Source organism: Tenrec ecaudatus, unplaced genomic scaffold (genome assembly GCF_050624435.1).
Source record: "Tenrec ecaudatus isolate mTenEca1 unplaced genomic scaffold, mTenEca1.hap1 Scaffold_224, whole genome shotgun sequence".
Lineage (NCBI taxonomy): Eukaryota > Metazoa > Chordata > Mammalia > Afrosoricida > Tenrecidae > Tenrec > Tenrec ecaudatus.
This window is the reverse complement of record NW_027458465.1, coordinates 216,148-235,272: the sequence shown is the minus strand read 5'-3', so window position 1 is coordinate 235,272 and position 19,125 is coordinate 216,148. Positions and strand designations below refer to the sequence as shown.

Here is a 19,125-nt window from a genome sequence, read left to right as displayed (position 1 = left end):
CCATGCTCCTTGACCAGACGACTCAATGTAGTACAGTTATCAGTTCTACTCAAGGCACTAGACAAGTTTAATTCACTCCTGACAAAATTACCCTCATCTTTCTTCAAAGAATTGCAAAAACACTGATTACTAACTTCATATGGTAGGGCATAGGTCAGGGGTTGAACCTACAAACTTCTCCTTGGTAGAAAGATAAAACTGTTCTCATAAAAGACTTAAACCTACAGAAGCCCTTTGTAGGCTGGCTTTGAGTTGGAATTTTGGGGTCATTTAGGATATTTTTGTGGCATGTGATTTTTAGGGCTTTAAGGTCATTTAATTTTTTTGCGCATTAGGGTAGTTTTGGCTTTAAGGGTGTTTTATAAGGTTTAAGGGAGTTTTCAAGGGATTTAGGGGTGATTTTTTGGAGTGTATAGGTATTTTTTAGCAGGTAGGGGTGTTTTTAGTGATCTTACAGGGTTTCTTAGAGATTTTAGGGTATTTTAAAATATTTTATGTGTTTTTCCCCAGCATTTTATGTTTTGTTGGGGCTTTCATGTTGTCTTCAGGGCATTTATGTGGTTTTGGAAGTTCATGGTTTGGGAATCTTCTAGGGATATGATTTGGAAGTTCCACATGTTTTGGGAGGCATTTAGTGTGTTATTTGTGGCTTCAGAGTGTTATTTGAATTTTAGGGAATATTATGGCTTTTCAGACATTTTAAGGCTTTTAGGGTGATTTTAGTGTTTAAGGGTGTTTATTAGGCTTATATGTGTTTTTATGGCTTTTAGTGTTTTGTTAAAATTTTAGGGTGCTTCTTAAGGCCTTAGAGTGTTTGGGGGGATTAGGTTTTGGTTTTCAGGGCTTTAGGGTTTTGTTGGATTATTTTTTGCTTTCATGGTGAATTCATGTCTATTAGGCTGTTGGACTTTTACAGGGTTTTATAGTGCTTCGGGTTGCTTTGTAGGGATGTTCTTGGGGTTTTAAAAGACTTTTAGCGTGTTTTTAGGGCTTCACGTGTTCTTTATTTTGCGTTTTAAGGCATTTGCATAATATTAGGGCATTTATTATGTTTTCGGGACGTAAGGAGTTTTTTTTAAGACTTATGGCGCGAGGCCTCCGCCATGGCGCCGGTGAAGCTGCGCGCCGAGAGTCGGGGTTTGCGTGGCGAAGCGCTTTCTCCAGTGGAAGTCACGAAGAGGGACTTGAAACAGAGAAGGTGGCGATCGAATCATCCGAAGGCTTTTTCGGGGAGCGTCCGCGAGGGGCAAGGCTTTGCACTTCGAAGAAAGCTAAAGATTCAGCAAAGTTACAAGAAATTGCTTTGGAAGGAAAGAAATTTTCAAACCTCACGGGAATCCCAGTTCACAGATCAATACCCAGACCACCTGAAACATCTCTATTTAGCTGAAGAAGAAAGGCTCAAGAAACAAATCAGAAAAGTTCGCCAGCCTTTGCCAGAAGGACAAGTTGCACCACCTTTGCCAGAAGATCACGCCAGCCTTGACCAGGCTGTGTCTGAGGAACAGTGCAGTCTGGACCATCCTCTGCCAGAAGAACATTGTAGCACCGCAGTAAACTCCTTTGCTACCCTAAAGACAAAGAGGAAGAAAACATCCAATCAGAAAGCACAGGAAGAAAATTCACAGATCCAAGCCAAACGTGCTGCTAAGAAACAGGAATTTGAGCGGAGGAAACAGGAGCGAGAAGAAGCTCAAAGACTCTACAAAAAGAAGAAAATGGAAGTGTTCAAAATATTAAGCAAAAAGACTAAAAGGGGCCAACCAAATTTGAATTTACAAATGGAATATCTTCTTCAAAATATACAAGCAGGAAATTAAATCAGATACATCCTTAATCAGTGGCTGAAGCATCTGCATATGTCGACTATTTCTGAATGGACAAGGGGACTTCAAATCTTCCAAGGGAAAGTTCCATTGTCTTTTCAGTACATCTTTCACAAACTTTTTGAAACTTTCTTGTGCAATGTGCCTCTTAACAGCCAGCTAAATATATGAGCATAAACTGTATTGCTAAGTTACACTAAGTGTAAAATGTTGCAAATGCTCTTTTTTTAAAGGACATTTTCTATACAGGTTGTACATTATAGGACTTGTTTTAATTTGTTTCTAAAGAAAAATAGATTGAAGAACCGAAAGCACCTTCTATTTGGGAGCAGACTCAAACATAAATACTTTTGTAATATGTAAAGTAAGTACAAAATGTTTTATAGGAACAGCTTTAATGCAGTGCTTCAATTTACACAGTGTTCAGCAATTGCGATCTGCGATTCATTTCAACAATGGAGGCCAACAGTCCTGCTTTGCTTTTATTTTAAATTAAGTGCATTTTGCTGGGAGATGGACTTTCTAGAAATATCAGGGCAGAGATTTTATTCAGGACAAGTAGTGCTGCAACTACCTTGTGGCCCACTATATAAGGATATGATCTCTAAGAGCAGATGTGGGCATAAGGACTCAGTCATTAGTTGTAAATATTTCCTGAAAGAAATGAAATACTTTCTTAATCTTTGGTCATTCAGATAGTCATGTAAACCAGTAGTGTTGCAACAAGAATTAAGCTTTCCAGATCTGTGCAACTGTATTGTAAGAACACTGTCACTGAAATGTGTCCCCTGTTGGTGCCCTTGGGAACTAAGGCAAGTACTGGGATGTTTCTTCTGCTTATTTCTTGGCAATCATTGAAAAACATGTTGGCAACAATCATTGCAAGCAAAAGGTTTGTAATAACAGTCATTTAAAAATTGTGATTGCGCAATGAAATGTTAAAAGTGGTAACGAATGTCGCCTGAAACTGCATTACAGCTGTAGTAGGACTTCCATGTACACTATCAATTGATTCTGCATTCTAAAATGCAATGGGGAGAAAGACCTGCGATCTTTACTTTGGGAAAAGCAGCCACATAACTGAAGGGGAAGCCAGAGAGATTGCTTTGGCACGATCCCAGCTTATTGCATTGACAGACAGAATGCAGTAGGAGATGCTGAGTTTATTAAAGAAGGTTGCACAAGATAGGTTACCCTTTTACACTTCTCACACAAATTGTCCACTGACATTAGTTACACTGTGTCCACCTTCTTCCAGATTGCACCTCGTTTGTTCCCTTTGCAGTATGTTTCCCTTCCTCCTCCTCTTCATTTTTGCTTCTGAGAAATTGTTGACCTTTCGTTTTCAAATAGATTGGTTTTCAAACAAAGGTACCACCCACATCATGGAGTAGCCTTTGTGTACTATTTCAATAAAGGGTGATTTCACAGGATAAAAAAAATTAGACTTATGGCGCATTAGGGTGTTTTAGAAAGCCTTTTACCATGTATTTAATGGTCTTAAGATGTTTTAGAGAGTCTTTAGGGGTGGTCTTAGCATTTTAGATGTATTTTAGACGTTTTAGGGTTTTTAAGGCATTTATAGTGTTTTTAAGACTTTTAAGGTGTTTTTAGAACACGGCTGACAGGTACACACTATTTCAATCAGGCTCTGGTTAGTGCCTCTCAATCAATTGGTGACATGGGAGTCTGGATAATGGATTACCTTTACTCTGCAGATGAGAAAACTCACTCAAAAAGACACAGGTGTTGACCCACAGGCACACAACTGGTTAACAACAAAGACATATTCACAACCAGTGTTGGGAGCCAGAGCCCTAAGCCCCACATACCTGTCCCCAGCCGAACAGTCAATCTATCCTGAACCATCAAATGATCTGAGCAGATCCTCCCACCCAACTCCCCTTCCCATGCCAAATATTTTATTTCAGAGGATGGCAGTGAATCTGCAGCTCTGAGAGAGGGACATATCTGATCGGAGCACATGGAGCAGATGAAGGGGGAGGAGGGGAATGTGGAGCACATCCTGGCACACCAGGACTTGAGGATGATGTTCCCACTCAGAGAATCCAGTCCACATAGAAGACCACATGGCCAGCCCCACGATGAGACAAGACACCCCTCAAAGACCCATAGCCTTAGAGGGGACAACACTGAAGACTCAGTGTGGGAAATGCGCCCGAACTAATCCTGCCACACCGAGGCATAACACTAAGGGGGTACAGCAGAAGAGAAAGAAAACGAAGCACCAAGGTCTCCAGGGAATGCCAAAGGATGACTTTGGGGCCAGTACTTGGTACACCAACAGACTGGACTGGAAAACACTCTTAAAGGCCAACAAACCGACCTTGAACTAACGATGAGCCACTTCTTTCTTGTTGAGTTGTTTTCTTTCATTGTCATTGGATTTTGGTTGTTTTGTTGCTTTTAGTGCTTGGTTTTGCTCTGTTTTGTTTTGTGTATGTTATTACATCTACAGGTCTGTCTAAATAAGATAGGCTGGATGAACAATCTGGAGGAGAGAAAACAGGACCAACACTTCTGGGGAGACATGGGAGAGAGGGAGGTGTGGGGAAAGGTAGTAGTGTTAAGAAACCCAGAGAAAAGGGAAGAACAGGTGATGCAAATCAGTGGTGACGGGGATGTAGGAGGCCTGGTAGGGAGTGATCAAGGGAAATGGAACCAATGGAACCAAGAGGAATTACTGAATTACTGAAGCACAAATGAAAAGTGAGCATGGCAGTGGGCCCAAGAGGCAAATCAAAGGGAATAGAAAAGCAAGCTAGGAAGCAAGGGTCAATTATAGAGGTTTAAAAAAAGGCATGTACATATTTAAATATATGAGCATGGGGAAATAGATCTATGTCCCTATATTTATAGGTTTTGTATTAAGGTAGCAGATGGACATTGGGCCTCCGCTCAAGGACTCCCTCGTTGCAAAAATACTGTTCTATTGAATTGGCATTCTAGGATGCTCACCTTCCCTACACGATCACTGAACACAAAGCAGGTACATAAGCAAATGTGGTGAAGAAAGCTAATGGTGCCCAGCTATCAAATATATAGCATGTGAGGTCTTAAAGGCTTAAAGGAAAACAAGCGCCCATCTAGCTCAGAAGAAACAAAGCCCACATGGAAGAAGCACACCAGCTTGTGCGATCATGAGGTTTTGAAAAGATTTGGTAGCAGGCATCATCAGAACAAAAAAAATCTTATCATTGCGAATGAGCAGGGAGTGCTGGGTACAGACACAAAGCCCATTTACAGTCCTCTGGACATCCCTAACAGAAGGGTGTCAGGGAGGAGATAAACCAAGACAGGTACCAGATAATAACGATGAAACACAGCTTTCCCCTAGTTCCTACATGTTTCCTATCTCCCACTATCATGATCCCAATTCTAATTTACAAATCAGGCTAGACTAGAGAATGTACACTTGGACAGATAGGAACAGGAAACATGGGGAATCCAGGGTGGATGAGCCCTTGAGGACCAGTGTTATGAGTGCAGACTCGGGAAGGGTGGAGGGAGGGTAGGTTGGAAAACGGAAACCGTATACAGGGATCTACATTTAACCTCAACAGAAAAGTGGGTGAAGGAACATCAGACAGTGCAAGATATGAGAAAATAATTAGTAAATTATCAAGGGTAGCTCGAATGGAGGGGGAAAAATGAGGAGCTGAGGCCAGGGGCTTGGGTGGGGTGGAGAGTGGATATTTTGAGAATAATGAGGGCAATGAATGTACAAATGTGCTTTACACAACCGATGTATATATGCATTGTGGTTAGTGTTGCATGAACAATTTAAAAAAAGGTCTGGACAGAGGGCACATGCAAGGATGATCTCAGGCTGGATTAGATCAGCAAAATCACCTCCTGGAGTTGCCTCACCCTGTGTCTATTCCTGAGTCAGGCATGAAGCTTAGGGCCCATAGTCCCAGGAGCTGGACAGGGAGGGAGGCGGGGTTCTGAGGTCATTCCATAGGGGCAATGGCCCTCCTGTCCTGCCGGGCCCACCCTCCTTTGTAATCCTGCTGGCTGGAGCACGGCTTTCATGGAGTCCACACCATGGGAGCTCTACTACTCATGGGGGATTGGCAGGAAGCCTCTGCTTATGCGCACACACCACCACCTAGCTGGAGGATCTCTGTGAACAAAGCCTGAGGCAGACAACAAGCCCACTAATTGATGCTGTAAGAGATACAATCAGCATCCAGAAACCTGCAACTGGGAGTAAGAGGCAGCATACTTGGCCCCAGCCACTCCCACTGCCATCTTCAAGGAGTGACATTCTAAAGCAGAGGGTTTTCAAAAGGCACTGCCAGGACTGTGGAATGAGCAGCTCATTTGTGGACATGGATACTGTGTGATCCAGAAGTATTACCTCTTCCTTTCCATTCAGGTGAGACAAAAAAAAGTTCCAAATAGAAAGCCATGCATCTAAACAGTATCCAATAGCCACTCATGTGCAGTGCTGCTGCCTCCAAAGAGCTTTCCTAGGTTTTTCTCTCTGTGGACAGATATACCTTGGTCCTTGGCTCTGCATGAGAAAGAATTCACGCCAAAGCCAGGTTTGTGATCCAATTGTGTTTTAGGAGAGATAGGGAGGCATGGTAGGCAACCCTGGTGGACCCCAGTGGCTGAATTGAATTTACTTGGCCTAGGTGGGTCAATGTGGGTGCAGCACCCACCCAGGTGTACCTGGCCTTCCTGACTGGAAACCTGGACCTCTGAGCACGCTCGGTGTGCCACTCTTTCCTGGGTGGCTAGCTTGGCCCTCTGAGCATGTATCATGGACAACCTAGTCCCTATGCTAGCTACCTAAAATTTACACCCTGAAGAGATATGGACCCAAATCTTTCTTGGACTATCTAGGTTAACGAACGGGCACTTGGACTATGGAGGTTACCTAGCGGGCACTTGGACTATGGAGGTTACCTAGCGGGCACTTGGACTATCTAGGTTAGCTAACGGGCACTTGGACTATGTAGGTTCCCTAGCAGGGCTTTGATTATGTAAGTTCTCTAATGGGCACTTGGGCTATGTGGGATCCCTAGCGGGCATTTGGACTATCTAGGTTACCTAACGGGCACTTGGACTATGTACGTTACTAGCGGGCATTTGGACTATGTAGGTTCCCTAGCGGATACTTGGACTACGTAGGTTCCCCATCAGGGACTTGGACAATGTAGGTTAACTAGCGGGCACATGGACTATCTAGGTTAACTAGCGGGCCCTTGGACTATGTAGGTTAACTACCGGGCCCTTTGACGATCTTGGTTAGCAAACGGGCACTTGGACTATGTAGGTTACCTAGCAGGCACTTGGACTGTCTAGGTTACCTAGCGGGCACTTGAATTATCTAGGTTAACGAACGGGCACTTGGACTATGTAGGTTAGCTAACAGGAACTTGGACTATCTAGGTTAACGAACGGGCACTTGGACTATGGAGGTTACCTAGCGGGCACTTGGACTATGGAGGTTACCTAGCGGGCACTTGGAATATCTGGGTTCCCTAACGGGCACTTGGAATATGAAGATTCCCTATCGGGCACTTGGACTATGTAGGTTCCTCATTGGGCACTTGGACTATGTAGGTTCCCTATCGGGCACTTGGACTATGTAGGTTAACTAGCGGGCCCTTGGACTATCTAGGTTACCTAGCGGGCACTTGGACTATCTAGGTTAACTAGAGGGCACTTGTACAATGCAGGTTCCCTAGCGGGCACTTTGACTATGTAGGTTCCCTAGAGGGCACTTGGACTATCTAGGTGCCCTAATGGGCACTTGGAATACGTAGGTTCCCTTTCGGACACTTGGACTATGTAGGTTCCTCATCGGGCACTTGGACTATGTAGATTAACTAGCGGGCACTTGGACTATCTAGGTTACCTAGCGGGCACTTGGACTATGCAGGTTCCCTAGCGGGCACTTGGACTATGTTCGTCCCTTAGCGGGCACTTGGACTATGTAGGTTCCCTATCGGGCAGTTGGACTATGTAGGTTAACTAGCGGGCCCTTAGACTATCTAGGTTACCTAGCGGGCACTTGGACTATGTACGTCTTCTAGCGGTCAATTGGACTATCTAGGTTAACTAGAGGGCCCTTGGACTATGTAGGTTAACTAGCGGGCACTTGGAATATCTAGGTTACCTAGCGGCCCTTGGACTATGTTGGTTACCTACCGCGACTTGGACTATCTAAGTTAACGAACGTGCACTTGGACTATGTAAGTAACCTAGCGGGCACTTGGACAGTATAGGTTACCTAGCGGGCACTTGGACTATCTAGGTTAAAGAATGGGTCACTTGGACTATGTAGGTTATCTAGCGGGCACTTGGACTATCTAGGTTAGCAAACCGGAACTTGGAATATCTAGGTTACCTAGCGGGCACTTGGACTATGTAGGATCCCTATTGGACATTTGTACTACTTAGGTTAACTAGCGGGCACTTTGACTATCTAGGTTAACTAGCGGGCACTTGGACTATCTATGTCAACTAGCGGGCCATTGTACTATGTAGGTTAACTAGCGGGCACTTGGCCTATCTAGGTTACCTAACGGGAACTTGGACTATGTAGGTTTACTAGCGGACACTTGGACGATCTAGGTTAACTAGCGGGCACTTGGACAATGCAGGTTCCCTAGCGGGCACTATGAATATGTAGCTTCCCTAGAGGGCACTTGGACTATGTAGGTTCCCTATGGGCACTTGGACTATCTGGGTTCCCTAACGGGCACTTGGAATATGAAGATTCCCTATCGGGCACTTGGACTATGTAGGTTCCTCATTGGGCACTTGGACTATGTAGGTTCCCTATCGGGCACTTGGACTTTGTAGGTTAACTAGCGGGCCCTTGGACTATCTAGGTTAACTAGCGGGCACTTGGACTATCTAGGTTAACTAGAGGGCACTTGTACAATGCAGGTTCCCTCGCGGGCACTTTGACTATGTAGGTTCCCTAGAGGGCACTTGGACGATATATGTTCCCTATGGGCACTTGGACTATCTAGGTGCCCCAAAGGGCACTTGGAATACGTAGGTTCCCTTTCGGACACTTGGACTATGTAGGTTCCTCAGCGGGCACTTGGACTATGTAGGTTAACTAGCGGGCACTTGGACTATCTAGGTTACCTAGCGGGCACTTGGATTTTGTAGGTTCCCTAGAGGGCACTTGGACTATGTTCGTCCCTTAGCGGGCACTTGGACCATGTAGGTTCCCTATCGGGCAGTTGTACTATGTAGGTTATCTAGCGGGCCCTTAGACTATCTAGGTTACATAGCGGGCAATTGGAGTATGTATGTCCCCTAGCGGGCACTTGGACTATCTAGGTTAACTAGAGGGCCCTTTGACTATGTAGGTTAACTAAGGGGCACTTGGAATATCTAGGTTAACTAGCGGACCTTGGACTATGTAGGTTAACTAGCGGGCACTTGGACGATCTAGGTTAAGTAGCGGGCACTTGGACTATCTAGGTTAACTAGCGGGCACTTGGACTATCTAGATTAACTAGCGGGCACTTGAACGATGCAGTTTCCCTAGCGGGCACTTGGACTATATAGGTAAATTATTGGGCACTTGGACTATGGAGGTTACCTAGAAGGCAATTGGACTATGGAGGTTACCTAGCGGGCACTTGGACTATCTAGGTTAGCTAACGGGTACTTGGACTATCTAGGTTACCTAGCGGGCACTTGGACTATGTAGGTTACCTAGCGGGCACTTGGACTATCTAGGTTACCTAACGGGCACTTGGACTATGCAGGTAACCTAGCGGGCACTTGAACTGTCTAAGTTACCTGCCGGCTCTTGGACTATGTAGGTTACCTAGCGGGCAATTATATTATCTAGGTTAACGAACGGGCACGTGGACTATGTAGGTAACCTCACGGGCACTTGAACTATCTAGGTTAGGTAACGGGCACTTTGACTATCTAGGTTACCTAGCGGGAACTTGGAATATGTAGGATCCCTAGAGGGCACTTGGACTATAGGTTACCTAGTGGCCCTTGGACTATGTAGGTTACCTAGCGCGACTTGGACTATCTAAGTTAACGAACGTGCACTTGGACTATGTAGGTAACCTAGCAGGCACTTGGACAGTATAGGTTACCTAGCGGGCACTTGGACTATCTAGGTTAACGAATGGGCACTTGGACTATGTAGGTTACCTAGCGGGCACTTGGACTATCTAGGTTAGCAAACCGGAACTTGGAATATCTAGGTTACCTAGCGGGCACTTGGACTATGTAGGATCCCTATTGGACATTTGTACTACTTAGGTTAACTAGCGGGCACTTTGACTATCTAGGTTAACTAGCGGGCACTTAAACTATCTAGGTCAACTAGCGGGCCATTGTACTATGTAGGTTAACTAGCGGGCACTTGGCCTATCTAGGTTACCTAACGGGAACTTGGACTATGTAGGTTTACTAGCGGACACTTGGACGATCTAGGTTAACTAGCGGGCACTTGGACAATGCAGGTTCCCTAGCGGGCACTATGAATATGTAGCTTCCCTAGAGGGGACTTGGATTATGTAGGTTCCCTATGGGCACTTGGACTATCTGGGTTCCCTAACGGGCACTTGGAATATGAAGATTCCCTATCGGGCACTTGGACTATGTAGGTTCCTCATTGGGCACTTGGACTTTGTAGGTTAACTAGCGGGCCCTTGGACTATCTAGGTTACCTAGCGGGCACTTGGACTATGTAGGTTAACTAGAGGGCACTTGTACAATGCAGGTTCCCTAGCGGGCACTTTGACTATGTAGGTTCCCTAGAGGGCACTTGGACGATATATGTTCCCTATGGGCACTTGGACTATCTAGGTGCCTTAATGGGCACTTGGAATACGTAGGTTCCCTTTCGGACACTTGGACTATGCAGGTTCCTCAGTGGGCACTTGGACTATGTAGGTTTACTAGCGGGCACTTGGACTATCTAGGTTACCTATGGGGCACTTGGACTATGCAGGTTCCCTAGCGGGCACTTGGACTATGTTCGTCCCTTAGCGGGCACTTGGACTATGTAGGTTCCCTATCGGGCAGTTGGACTATGTAGGTTAACTAGCGGGCCCGTAGACTATCTAGGTTACCTAGCGGGCACTTGGACTATGTACGTCCTCCAGCGGGCACTTGGACTATCTAGGTTAACTAGAGGGCCGTTGGACTATGTAGGTTAACTAGCAGACCCTTGGACTATCTAGGTTACCTAGCGGGCACTTGGACTATCTAGGTTAACTAGAGGGCACTTGTACAATGCAGGTACCCTAGCGGGCACTTTGACTATGTAAGTTCCCTAGAGGGCACTTGGACTATATAGGTTCCCTATGGGCACTTGGACTATCTAGGTGCCCTAATGGGCACTTGGAATACGTAGGTTCCCTTTCGGACACTTGGACTATGTAGGTTCCTCAGCGGGCACTTGGACTATGTAGGTTAACTAGCGGGCACTTGGACTATCTAGGTTACCTAGCGGGCACTTGGACTATGTAGGTTCCCTAGCGGGCACTTGGACTATGTTCGTCCCTTAGCGAGCGCTTGAACTATGTAGGTTCCCTATCGGGCAGTTGGACTATGTAGGTTAACTAGCGGGCCCTTAGACTATCTAGGTTACCTAGCGTGCACTTGGACTATGTACTTCCCCTAGTGGGCACTTGGACTATCTAGGTTAACTAGAGGGCCCTTGGACTATGTAGGTTAACTAGCGGGCACTTGAAATATCTAGGTTAACTAGCGGACCTTGGACTATGTAGGTTAACTAGCGGGCACTTGGGCGATCTAGGTTAACTAGCGGGCACTTGGACGATCTAGGTTAACTAGCGGCCACTTGGACTATCTAGCTTAACTAGCGGGCACTTGGACTATCTAGATTAACTAGCGGGCACTTGGATGATGCAGGTTCCCTAGCGGGCACTTGGACTATATAGGTTAATTAGCGGGCACTTGGACTATGGAGGTTAACTACCGGGCACTTGGACTGTCTAGGTTACCTAACAGGCACTTGGACTATGTAGGTTAATTAGCGGGCACTTGGACTATGTAGGTAACCTAACGGGCACTTGGACTATCTAGGTTAAGTAACGGGCACTTGGACAATCTTGGTTACCTAGCGGGAACTTGGAATATGTAGGTTACCTAGCGGGCACTTGGACTATAGTTTAACTAGCGGGCACTTGGACTATATAGGTTACCTAACGCGACTTGGACTATCTAAGTTAAAGAACGTGCACATGGACTATATAGGTAACCTAGCGGGCACTTGGACAGTATAGGTTACCTAGCGGGCACTTGGACTATCTAGGTTAACGAATGGGCACTTGGACTATGTAGGTTACCTAGAGGGCACTTGGACTATCTAGATTAGTAAACCGGAACTTGGAATATCTAGGTTACCTAGCGGGCACTTGGACTATGTAGGTTACCTTGCGGGCACTTGGCCTATCTAGGTTACCTAACGGGAACTTGGACGATCTAGGTTAACTAGCGGGCACTTGGACAATGCAGGTTCCCTAGCGGGCACTATGAATATGTAGCTTCCCTAGAGGGCACTTGGACCATATAGGTTCCCTATGGGCACTTGGACTATCTGGGTTCCCTAACGGGCACTTGGAATATGAAGATTCCCTCTCGGGCACTTGGACTATGTAGGTTCCTCATTGGGCACTTGGACTATGTAGGTTCCCTATCGGGCACTTGGACTATGTAGGTTAACTAGCGGGCCCTTCGACTATCTAGGTTACCTAGCGGGCACTTGGACTATCTAGGTTAACTAGCGGGCACTTGTACAATGCAGGTTCCCTAGCGGGCACTTTGACTATGTAGCTTCCCTGGAGGGCACTTGGACTATATAGGTTCCCTATGGTTACTTGGACTATCTAGGTGCCCTAACGGGCACTTGGAATACGTAGGTTCCCTTTCGGACACTTGGACTATGTAGGTTCCTCAGCGGGCACTTGGACTATGTAGGTTAACTAGCGGGCACTTGGACTATCTAGGTTACCTAGCGGGCACTTGGATTTTGTAGGTTCCCTAGCGGGCACTTGGACTATGTTCGTCCCTTAGCGGGCCCTTGGACTATGTAGGTTCCCTATCGGGCAGTTGTACTATGTAGGTTATCTAGCGGGCCCTTAGACTATCTAGGTTACATAGTGGGCACTTGGACTATGTATGTCCCCTAGCGGGCACTTGGACTATCTAGGTTAACTAGAGGGTCCTTTGACTATGTAGGTTAACTAGCGGGCACTTGGAATATCTAGGTTAACTAGCGGACCTTGGACTATGTAGGTTAACTAGCGGGCACTTGGACGATCTAGGTTAAGTAGCGGGCACTTGGACTATCTAGGTTAACTAGCGGGCACTTGGACTATCTAGATTAACTAGCGGGCACTTGAACGATGCAGTTTCCCTAGCGGGCACTTGGACTATATAGGTAAATTATTGGGTACTTGGACTATCTAGGTTACCTAGCGGGCACTTGGACTATGGAGGTTACCTAGCGGGCACTTGGACTATCTAGGTTACCTTACGGGCACTTGGACTATGCAGGTAACCTAGCGGGCACTTGAAATGTCTAAGTTACCTGCCAGCTATTGGACTATGTAGGTTACCTAGCGGGCAATTGTACTATCTAGGTTAACGAACGGGCACGTGGACTATGTAGGTAACCTCACGGGCACGTGGACTATCTAGGTTAGGTAACGGGCACTTTGACTATCTAGGTTACCTAGCGGGAACTTGGAATATGTAGGTTACCTAGAGGGCACTTGGACTATAGGTTACCTAGTGGCCCTTGGACTATGTAGGTTACCTAGCGCGACTTGGACTATCTAAGTTAACGAACGTGCACTTGGACTATGTAGGTAACCTAGCAGGCACTTGGACAGTATAGGTTACCTAGCGGGCACTAGGACTATCTAGGTTAACGAATGGGCACTTGGACTATGTAGGTTACCTAGCGGGCACTTGGACTATCTAGGTTAGCAAACCGGAACTTGGAATATCTAGGTTACCTAGCGGGCACATGGACTATGTAGGATCCCTATCGGACATTTGTACTACTTAGGTTAACTAGCGGGCACTTTCACTATCTAGGTTAACTAGCGGGCACTTGAACTATCTAGGTCAACTAGCGGGCCATTGTACTATGTAGGTTAACTAGTGGGCACTTGGCCTATCTAGGTTACGTAACGGGAACTTGGACTATGTAGGTTTACTAGCGGACACTTGGACGATCTAGGTTAACTAGCGGGCACTTGGACAATGCAGGTTCCCTAGCGGGCACTATGAATATGTAGCTTCCCTAGAGGGCACTCGGACTATGTAGGTTCCCTATGGGCACTTGGACTATCTGGGTTCCCTAACGGGCACTTGGAATATGAAGATTCCCTATCGGGCACTTGGACTATGTAGGTTCCTCATTGGGCACTTGGACTATGTAGGTTCCCTATCGGGCACTTGGACTTTGTAGGTTAACTAGCGGGCCCTTGGACTATCTAGGTTACCTAGCGGGCACTTGGACTATCAAGGTTAACTAGAGGGCACTTGTACAATGCAGGTTCCCTAGCGGGCACTTTGACTATGTAGGTTCCCAAGAGGGCACTTGGACGATATAGGTTCCCTATGGGCACTTGGACTATCTAGGTGCCCTAATGGGCACTTGGAATACGTAGGTTCCCTTTCGGACACTTGGACTATGCAGTTTCCTCAGTGGGCACTTGGACTATGTAGGTTTACTAGCGGGCACTTGGACTATCTAGGTTACCTATCGGGCACTTGGACTATGCAGGTTCCCTAGCGGGCACTTGGACTATGTTCGTCCCTTAGCGGGCACTTGGACTATGTAGGTTCCCTATCGGGCAGTTGTACTATGTAGGTTAACTAGCGGGCCCGTAGACTATCTAGGTTACCTAGCGGGCACTTGGACTATGTACGTCCTCCAGCGGGCACTTGGACTATCTAGGTTAACTAGAGGGCCGTTGGACTATGTAGGTTAACTAGCAGGCCCTTGGACTATCTAGGTTACCTAGCGGGCACTTGGACTATCTAGGTTAACTAGAGGGCACTTGTACAATGCAGGTACCCTAGCGGGCACTTTGACTATGTAAGTTCCCTAGAGGGCACTTGGACTATATAGGTTCCCTATGGGCACTTGGACTATCTAGGTGCCCTAATGGGCACTTGGAATACGTAGGTTCCCTTTCGGACACTTGGACTATGTAGGTTCCTCAGCGGGCACTTGGACTATGTAGGTTAACTAGCGGGCACTTGGACTATCTAGGTTACCTATCGGGCACTTGGACTATGCAGGTTCCCTAGCAGGCACTTGGACTATGTTCGTCCCTTAGCGGGCACTTGGACTATGTAGGTTCCCTATCGGGCAGTTGTACTATGTAGGTTAAGTAGCGGGCCCGTAGACTATCTAGGTTACCTAGCGGGCACTTGGACTATGTACGTCCTCCAGCGAGCACTTGGACTATCTAGGTTAACTAGAGGGCCGTTGGACTATGTAGGTAAACTAGCAGGCCCTTGGACTATCTAGGTTACCTAGCGGGCACTTGGACTATCTAGGTTAACTAGAGGGCACTTGTACAATGCAGGTACCCTAGCGGGCACTTTGACTATGTAAGTTCCCTAGAGGGCACTTGGACTATATAGGTTCCCTATGGGCACTTGGACTATCTAGGTGCCCTAATGGGCACTTGGAATACGTAGGTTCCCTTTCGGACACTTGGACTATGTAGGTTCCTCAGCGGGCACTTGGACTATGTAGGTTAACTAGCGGGCACTTGGACTATCTAGGTTACCCAGCGGGCACTTGGACTATGTAGGTTCCCAAGCGGGCACTTGGACTATGTTCGTCCCTTAGCGAGCGCTTGGACTATGTAGGTTCCCTATCGGGCAGTTGGACTATGTAGGTTAACTAGCGGGCCCTTGGACTATCTAGGTTAACTAGCGGGCACTTGGACTATCTAGGTTAACTAGAGGGCACTTGTACAATGCAGGTTCCCTAGCGGGCACTTTGACTATGTAGGTTCCCTAGAGGGCACTTCGACGATATATGTTCCCTATGGGCACTTGGACTATCTAGGTGCCCCAAAGGGCACTTGGAATACGTAGGTTCCCTTTCGGACACTTGGACTATGTAGGTTCCTCAGCGGGCACTTGGACTATGTAGGTTAACTAGCGGGCACTTGGACTATCTAGGTTACCTAGCGGGCACTTGGATTTTGTAGGTTCCCTAGAGGGCACTTGGACTATGTTCGTCCCTTAGCGGGCACTTGGACTATGTAGGTTCCCTATCGGGCAGTTGTACTATGTAGGTTATCTAGCGGGCCCTTAGACTATCTAGGTTACATAGCGGGCACTTGGACTATGTATGTCCCCTAGCGGGCACTTGGACTATCTAGGTTAACTAGAGGGCCCTTTGACTATGTAGGTTAACTAAGGGGCACTTGGAATATCTAGGTTAACTAGCGGACCTTGGACTATGTAGGTTAACTAGCGGGCACTTGGACGATCTAGGTTAAGTAGCGGGCACTTGGACTATCTAGGTTAACTAGCGGGCACTTGGACTATCTAGATTAACTAGCGGGCACTTGAACGATGCAGTTTCCCTAGCGGGCACTTGGACTATATAGGTAAATTATTGGGCACTTGGACTATGGAGGTTACCTAGAAGGCAATTGGACTATGGAGGTTACCTAGCGGGCACTTGGACTATCTAGGTTAGCTAACGGGTACTTGGACTATCTAGGTTACCTAGCGGGCACTTGGACTATGTAGGTTACCTAGCGGGCACTTGGACTATCTAGGTTACCTAACGGGCACTTGGAGTATGCAGGTAACCTAGCGGGCACTTGAACTGTCTAAGTTACCTGCCGGCTCTTGGACTATGTAGGTTACCTAGCGGGCAATTATACTATCTAGATTACCGAACGGGCACTTGGACTATGTAGGTAACCTCACGGGCACTTGGACTATCTAGGTTAGGTAACGGGCACTTTGACTATCTAGGTTACCTAGCGGGAACTTGGAATATGTAGGTTCCCTAGAGGGCACTTGGACTATAGGTTACCTAGTGGCCCTTGGACTATGTAGGTTACCTAGCGCGACTTGGACTATCTAAGTTAACGAACGTGCGCTTGGACTATGTAGGTAACCTAGCAGGCACTTGGACAGTATAGGTTACCTAGCGGGCACTTGGACTATCTAGGTTAACGAATGGGCACTTGGACTATGTAGGTTACCTAGCGGGCACTTGGACTATCTAGGTTAGCAAACCGGAACTTGGAATATCTAGGTTACCTAGCGGGCACTTGGACTATGTAGGATCCCTATCGGACATTTGTACTACTTAGGTTAACTAGCGGGCACTTTGACTATCTAGGTTAACTAGCGGGCACTTGAACTATCTAGGTCAACTAGCGGGCCATTGTACTATGTAGGTTAACTAGCGGGCACTTGGCCTATCTAGGTTACCTAACGGGAACTTGGACTATGTAGGTTTACTAGCGGACACTTGGACGATCTAGGTTAACTAGCGGGCACTTGGACAATGCAGGTTCCCTAGCGGGCACTATGAATATGTAGCTTCCCTAGAGGGCACTTGGATTATGTAGGTTCCCTATGGGCACTTGGACTATCTGGGTTCCCTAACGGGCACTTGGAATATGAAGATTCCCTATCGGGCACTTGGACTATGTAGGTTCCTCATTGGGCACTTGGACTTTGTAGGTTAACTAGCGGGCCCTTGGACTATCTAGGTTACCTAGCGGGCACTTGGACTATGTAGGTTAACTAGAGGGCACTTGTACAATGCAGGTTCCCTAGCGGGCACTTTGACTATGTAGGTTCCCTAGAGGGCACTTGGACGATATAGGTTCCCTATGGGCACTTGGACTATCTAGGTGCCCTAATGGGCACTTGGAATACGTAGGTTCCCTTTCGGACACTTGGACTATGCAGGTTCCTCAGTGGGCACTTGGACTATGTAGGTTTACTAGCGGGCACTTGGACTATCTATGTTACCTATCGGGCACTTGGACTATGCAGGTTCCCTAGCGGGCACTTAGACTATGTTCGTCCCTTAGCGGGCACTTGGACTATGTAGGTTCCCTATCGGGCAGTTGTACTATGTAGGTTAACTAGCGGGCCCGTAGACTATCTAGGTTACCTAGCGGGCACTTGGACTATGTACGTCCTCCAGCGGGCACTTGGACTACCTAGGTTAACTAGAGGGCCGTTGGACTATGTAGGTTAACTAGCAGGCCCTTGGACTATCTAGGTTACCTAGCGGGCACTTGGACTATCTAGGTTAACTAGAGGGCACTTGTACAATGCAGGTACCCTAGCGGGCACTTTGACTATGTAAGTTCCCTAGAGGGCACTTGGACTATATAGGTTCCCTATGGGCACTTGGACTATCTAGGTGCCCTAATGGGCACTTGGAATACGTAGGTTCCCTTTCGGACACTTGGACTATGTAGGTTCCTCAGCGGGCACTTGGACTATGTAGGTTAACTAGCGGGCACTTGGACTATCTAGGTTACCCAGCGGGCACTTGGACTATGTAGGTTCCCTAGCGGGCACTTGGACTATGTTCGTCCCTTAGCGAGCGCTTGGACTATGTAGGTTCCCTATCGGGCAGTTGGACTATGTAGGTTAACTAGCGGGCCCTTAGACTATCTAGGTTACCTAGCGTGCACTTGGACTATGTACTTCCCCTAGTGGGCACTTGGACTATCTAGGTTAACTAGAGGGCCCTTGGACTATGTAGGTTAACTAGCGGGCACTTGGAATATCTAGGTTAACTAGCGGACCTTGGACTATGTAGGTTAACTAGCGGGCACTTGGGCGATCTAGGTTAACTAGCGGGCACTTGGACGATCTAGGTTAACTAGCGGCCACTTGGACTATCTAGCTTAACTAGCGGGCACTTGGACTATCTAGATTAACTAGCGGGCACTTGGATGATGCAGGTTCCCTAGCGGGCACTTGGACTATATAGGTTAATTAGCGGGCACTTGGACTATGGAGGTTAACTATCGGGCACTTGGACTGTCTAGGTTACCTAACGGGCACTTGGACTATGTAGGTTAATTAGCGGGCACTTGGACTATGTAGGTAACCTAACGGGCACTTGGACTATCTAGGTTAGGTAACGGGCACTTGGACAATCTTGGTTACCTAGCGGGAACTTGGAATATGTAGGTTAGCTAGCGGGCACTTGGACTATAGTTTAACTAGCGGGCACTTGGACTATATAGGTTACCTAGCGTGACTTGGACTATCT

The 19,125-nt window shown here is 47.0% G+C and overlaps 1 protein-coding gene across 1 annotated transcript; it reads left to right on the top strand.

Moving 5' to 3' along the window:
- Nucleotides 1-1,098: 1,098 nt before the first annotated feature.
- LOC142436345 (thyroid transcription factor 1-associated protein 26-like) lies at nucleotides 1,099-1,865 on the top strand. The gene has a single exon (XM_075540056.1). The coding sequence runs from the start codon at nucleotides 1,104-1,106 to the stop codon at nucleotides 1,818-1,820; it is 717 nt and encodes a 238-aa protein (XP_075396171.1). The 5' UTR covers nucleotides 1,099-1,103; the 3' UTR covers nucleotides 1,821-1,865.
- Nucleotides 1,866-19,125: the final 17,260 nt, after the last annotated feature.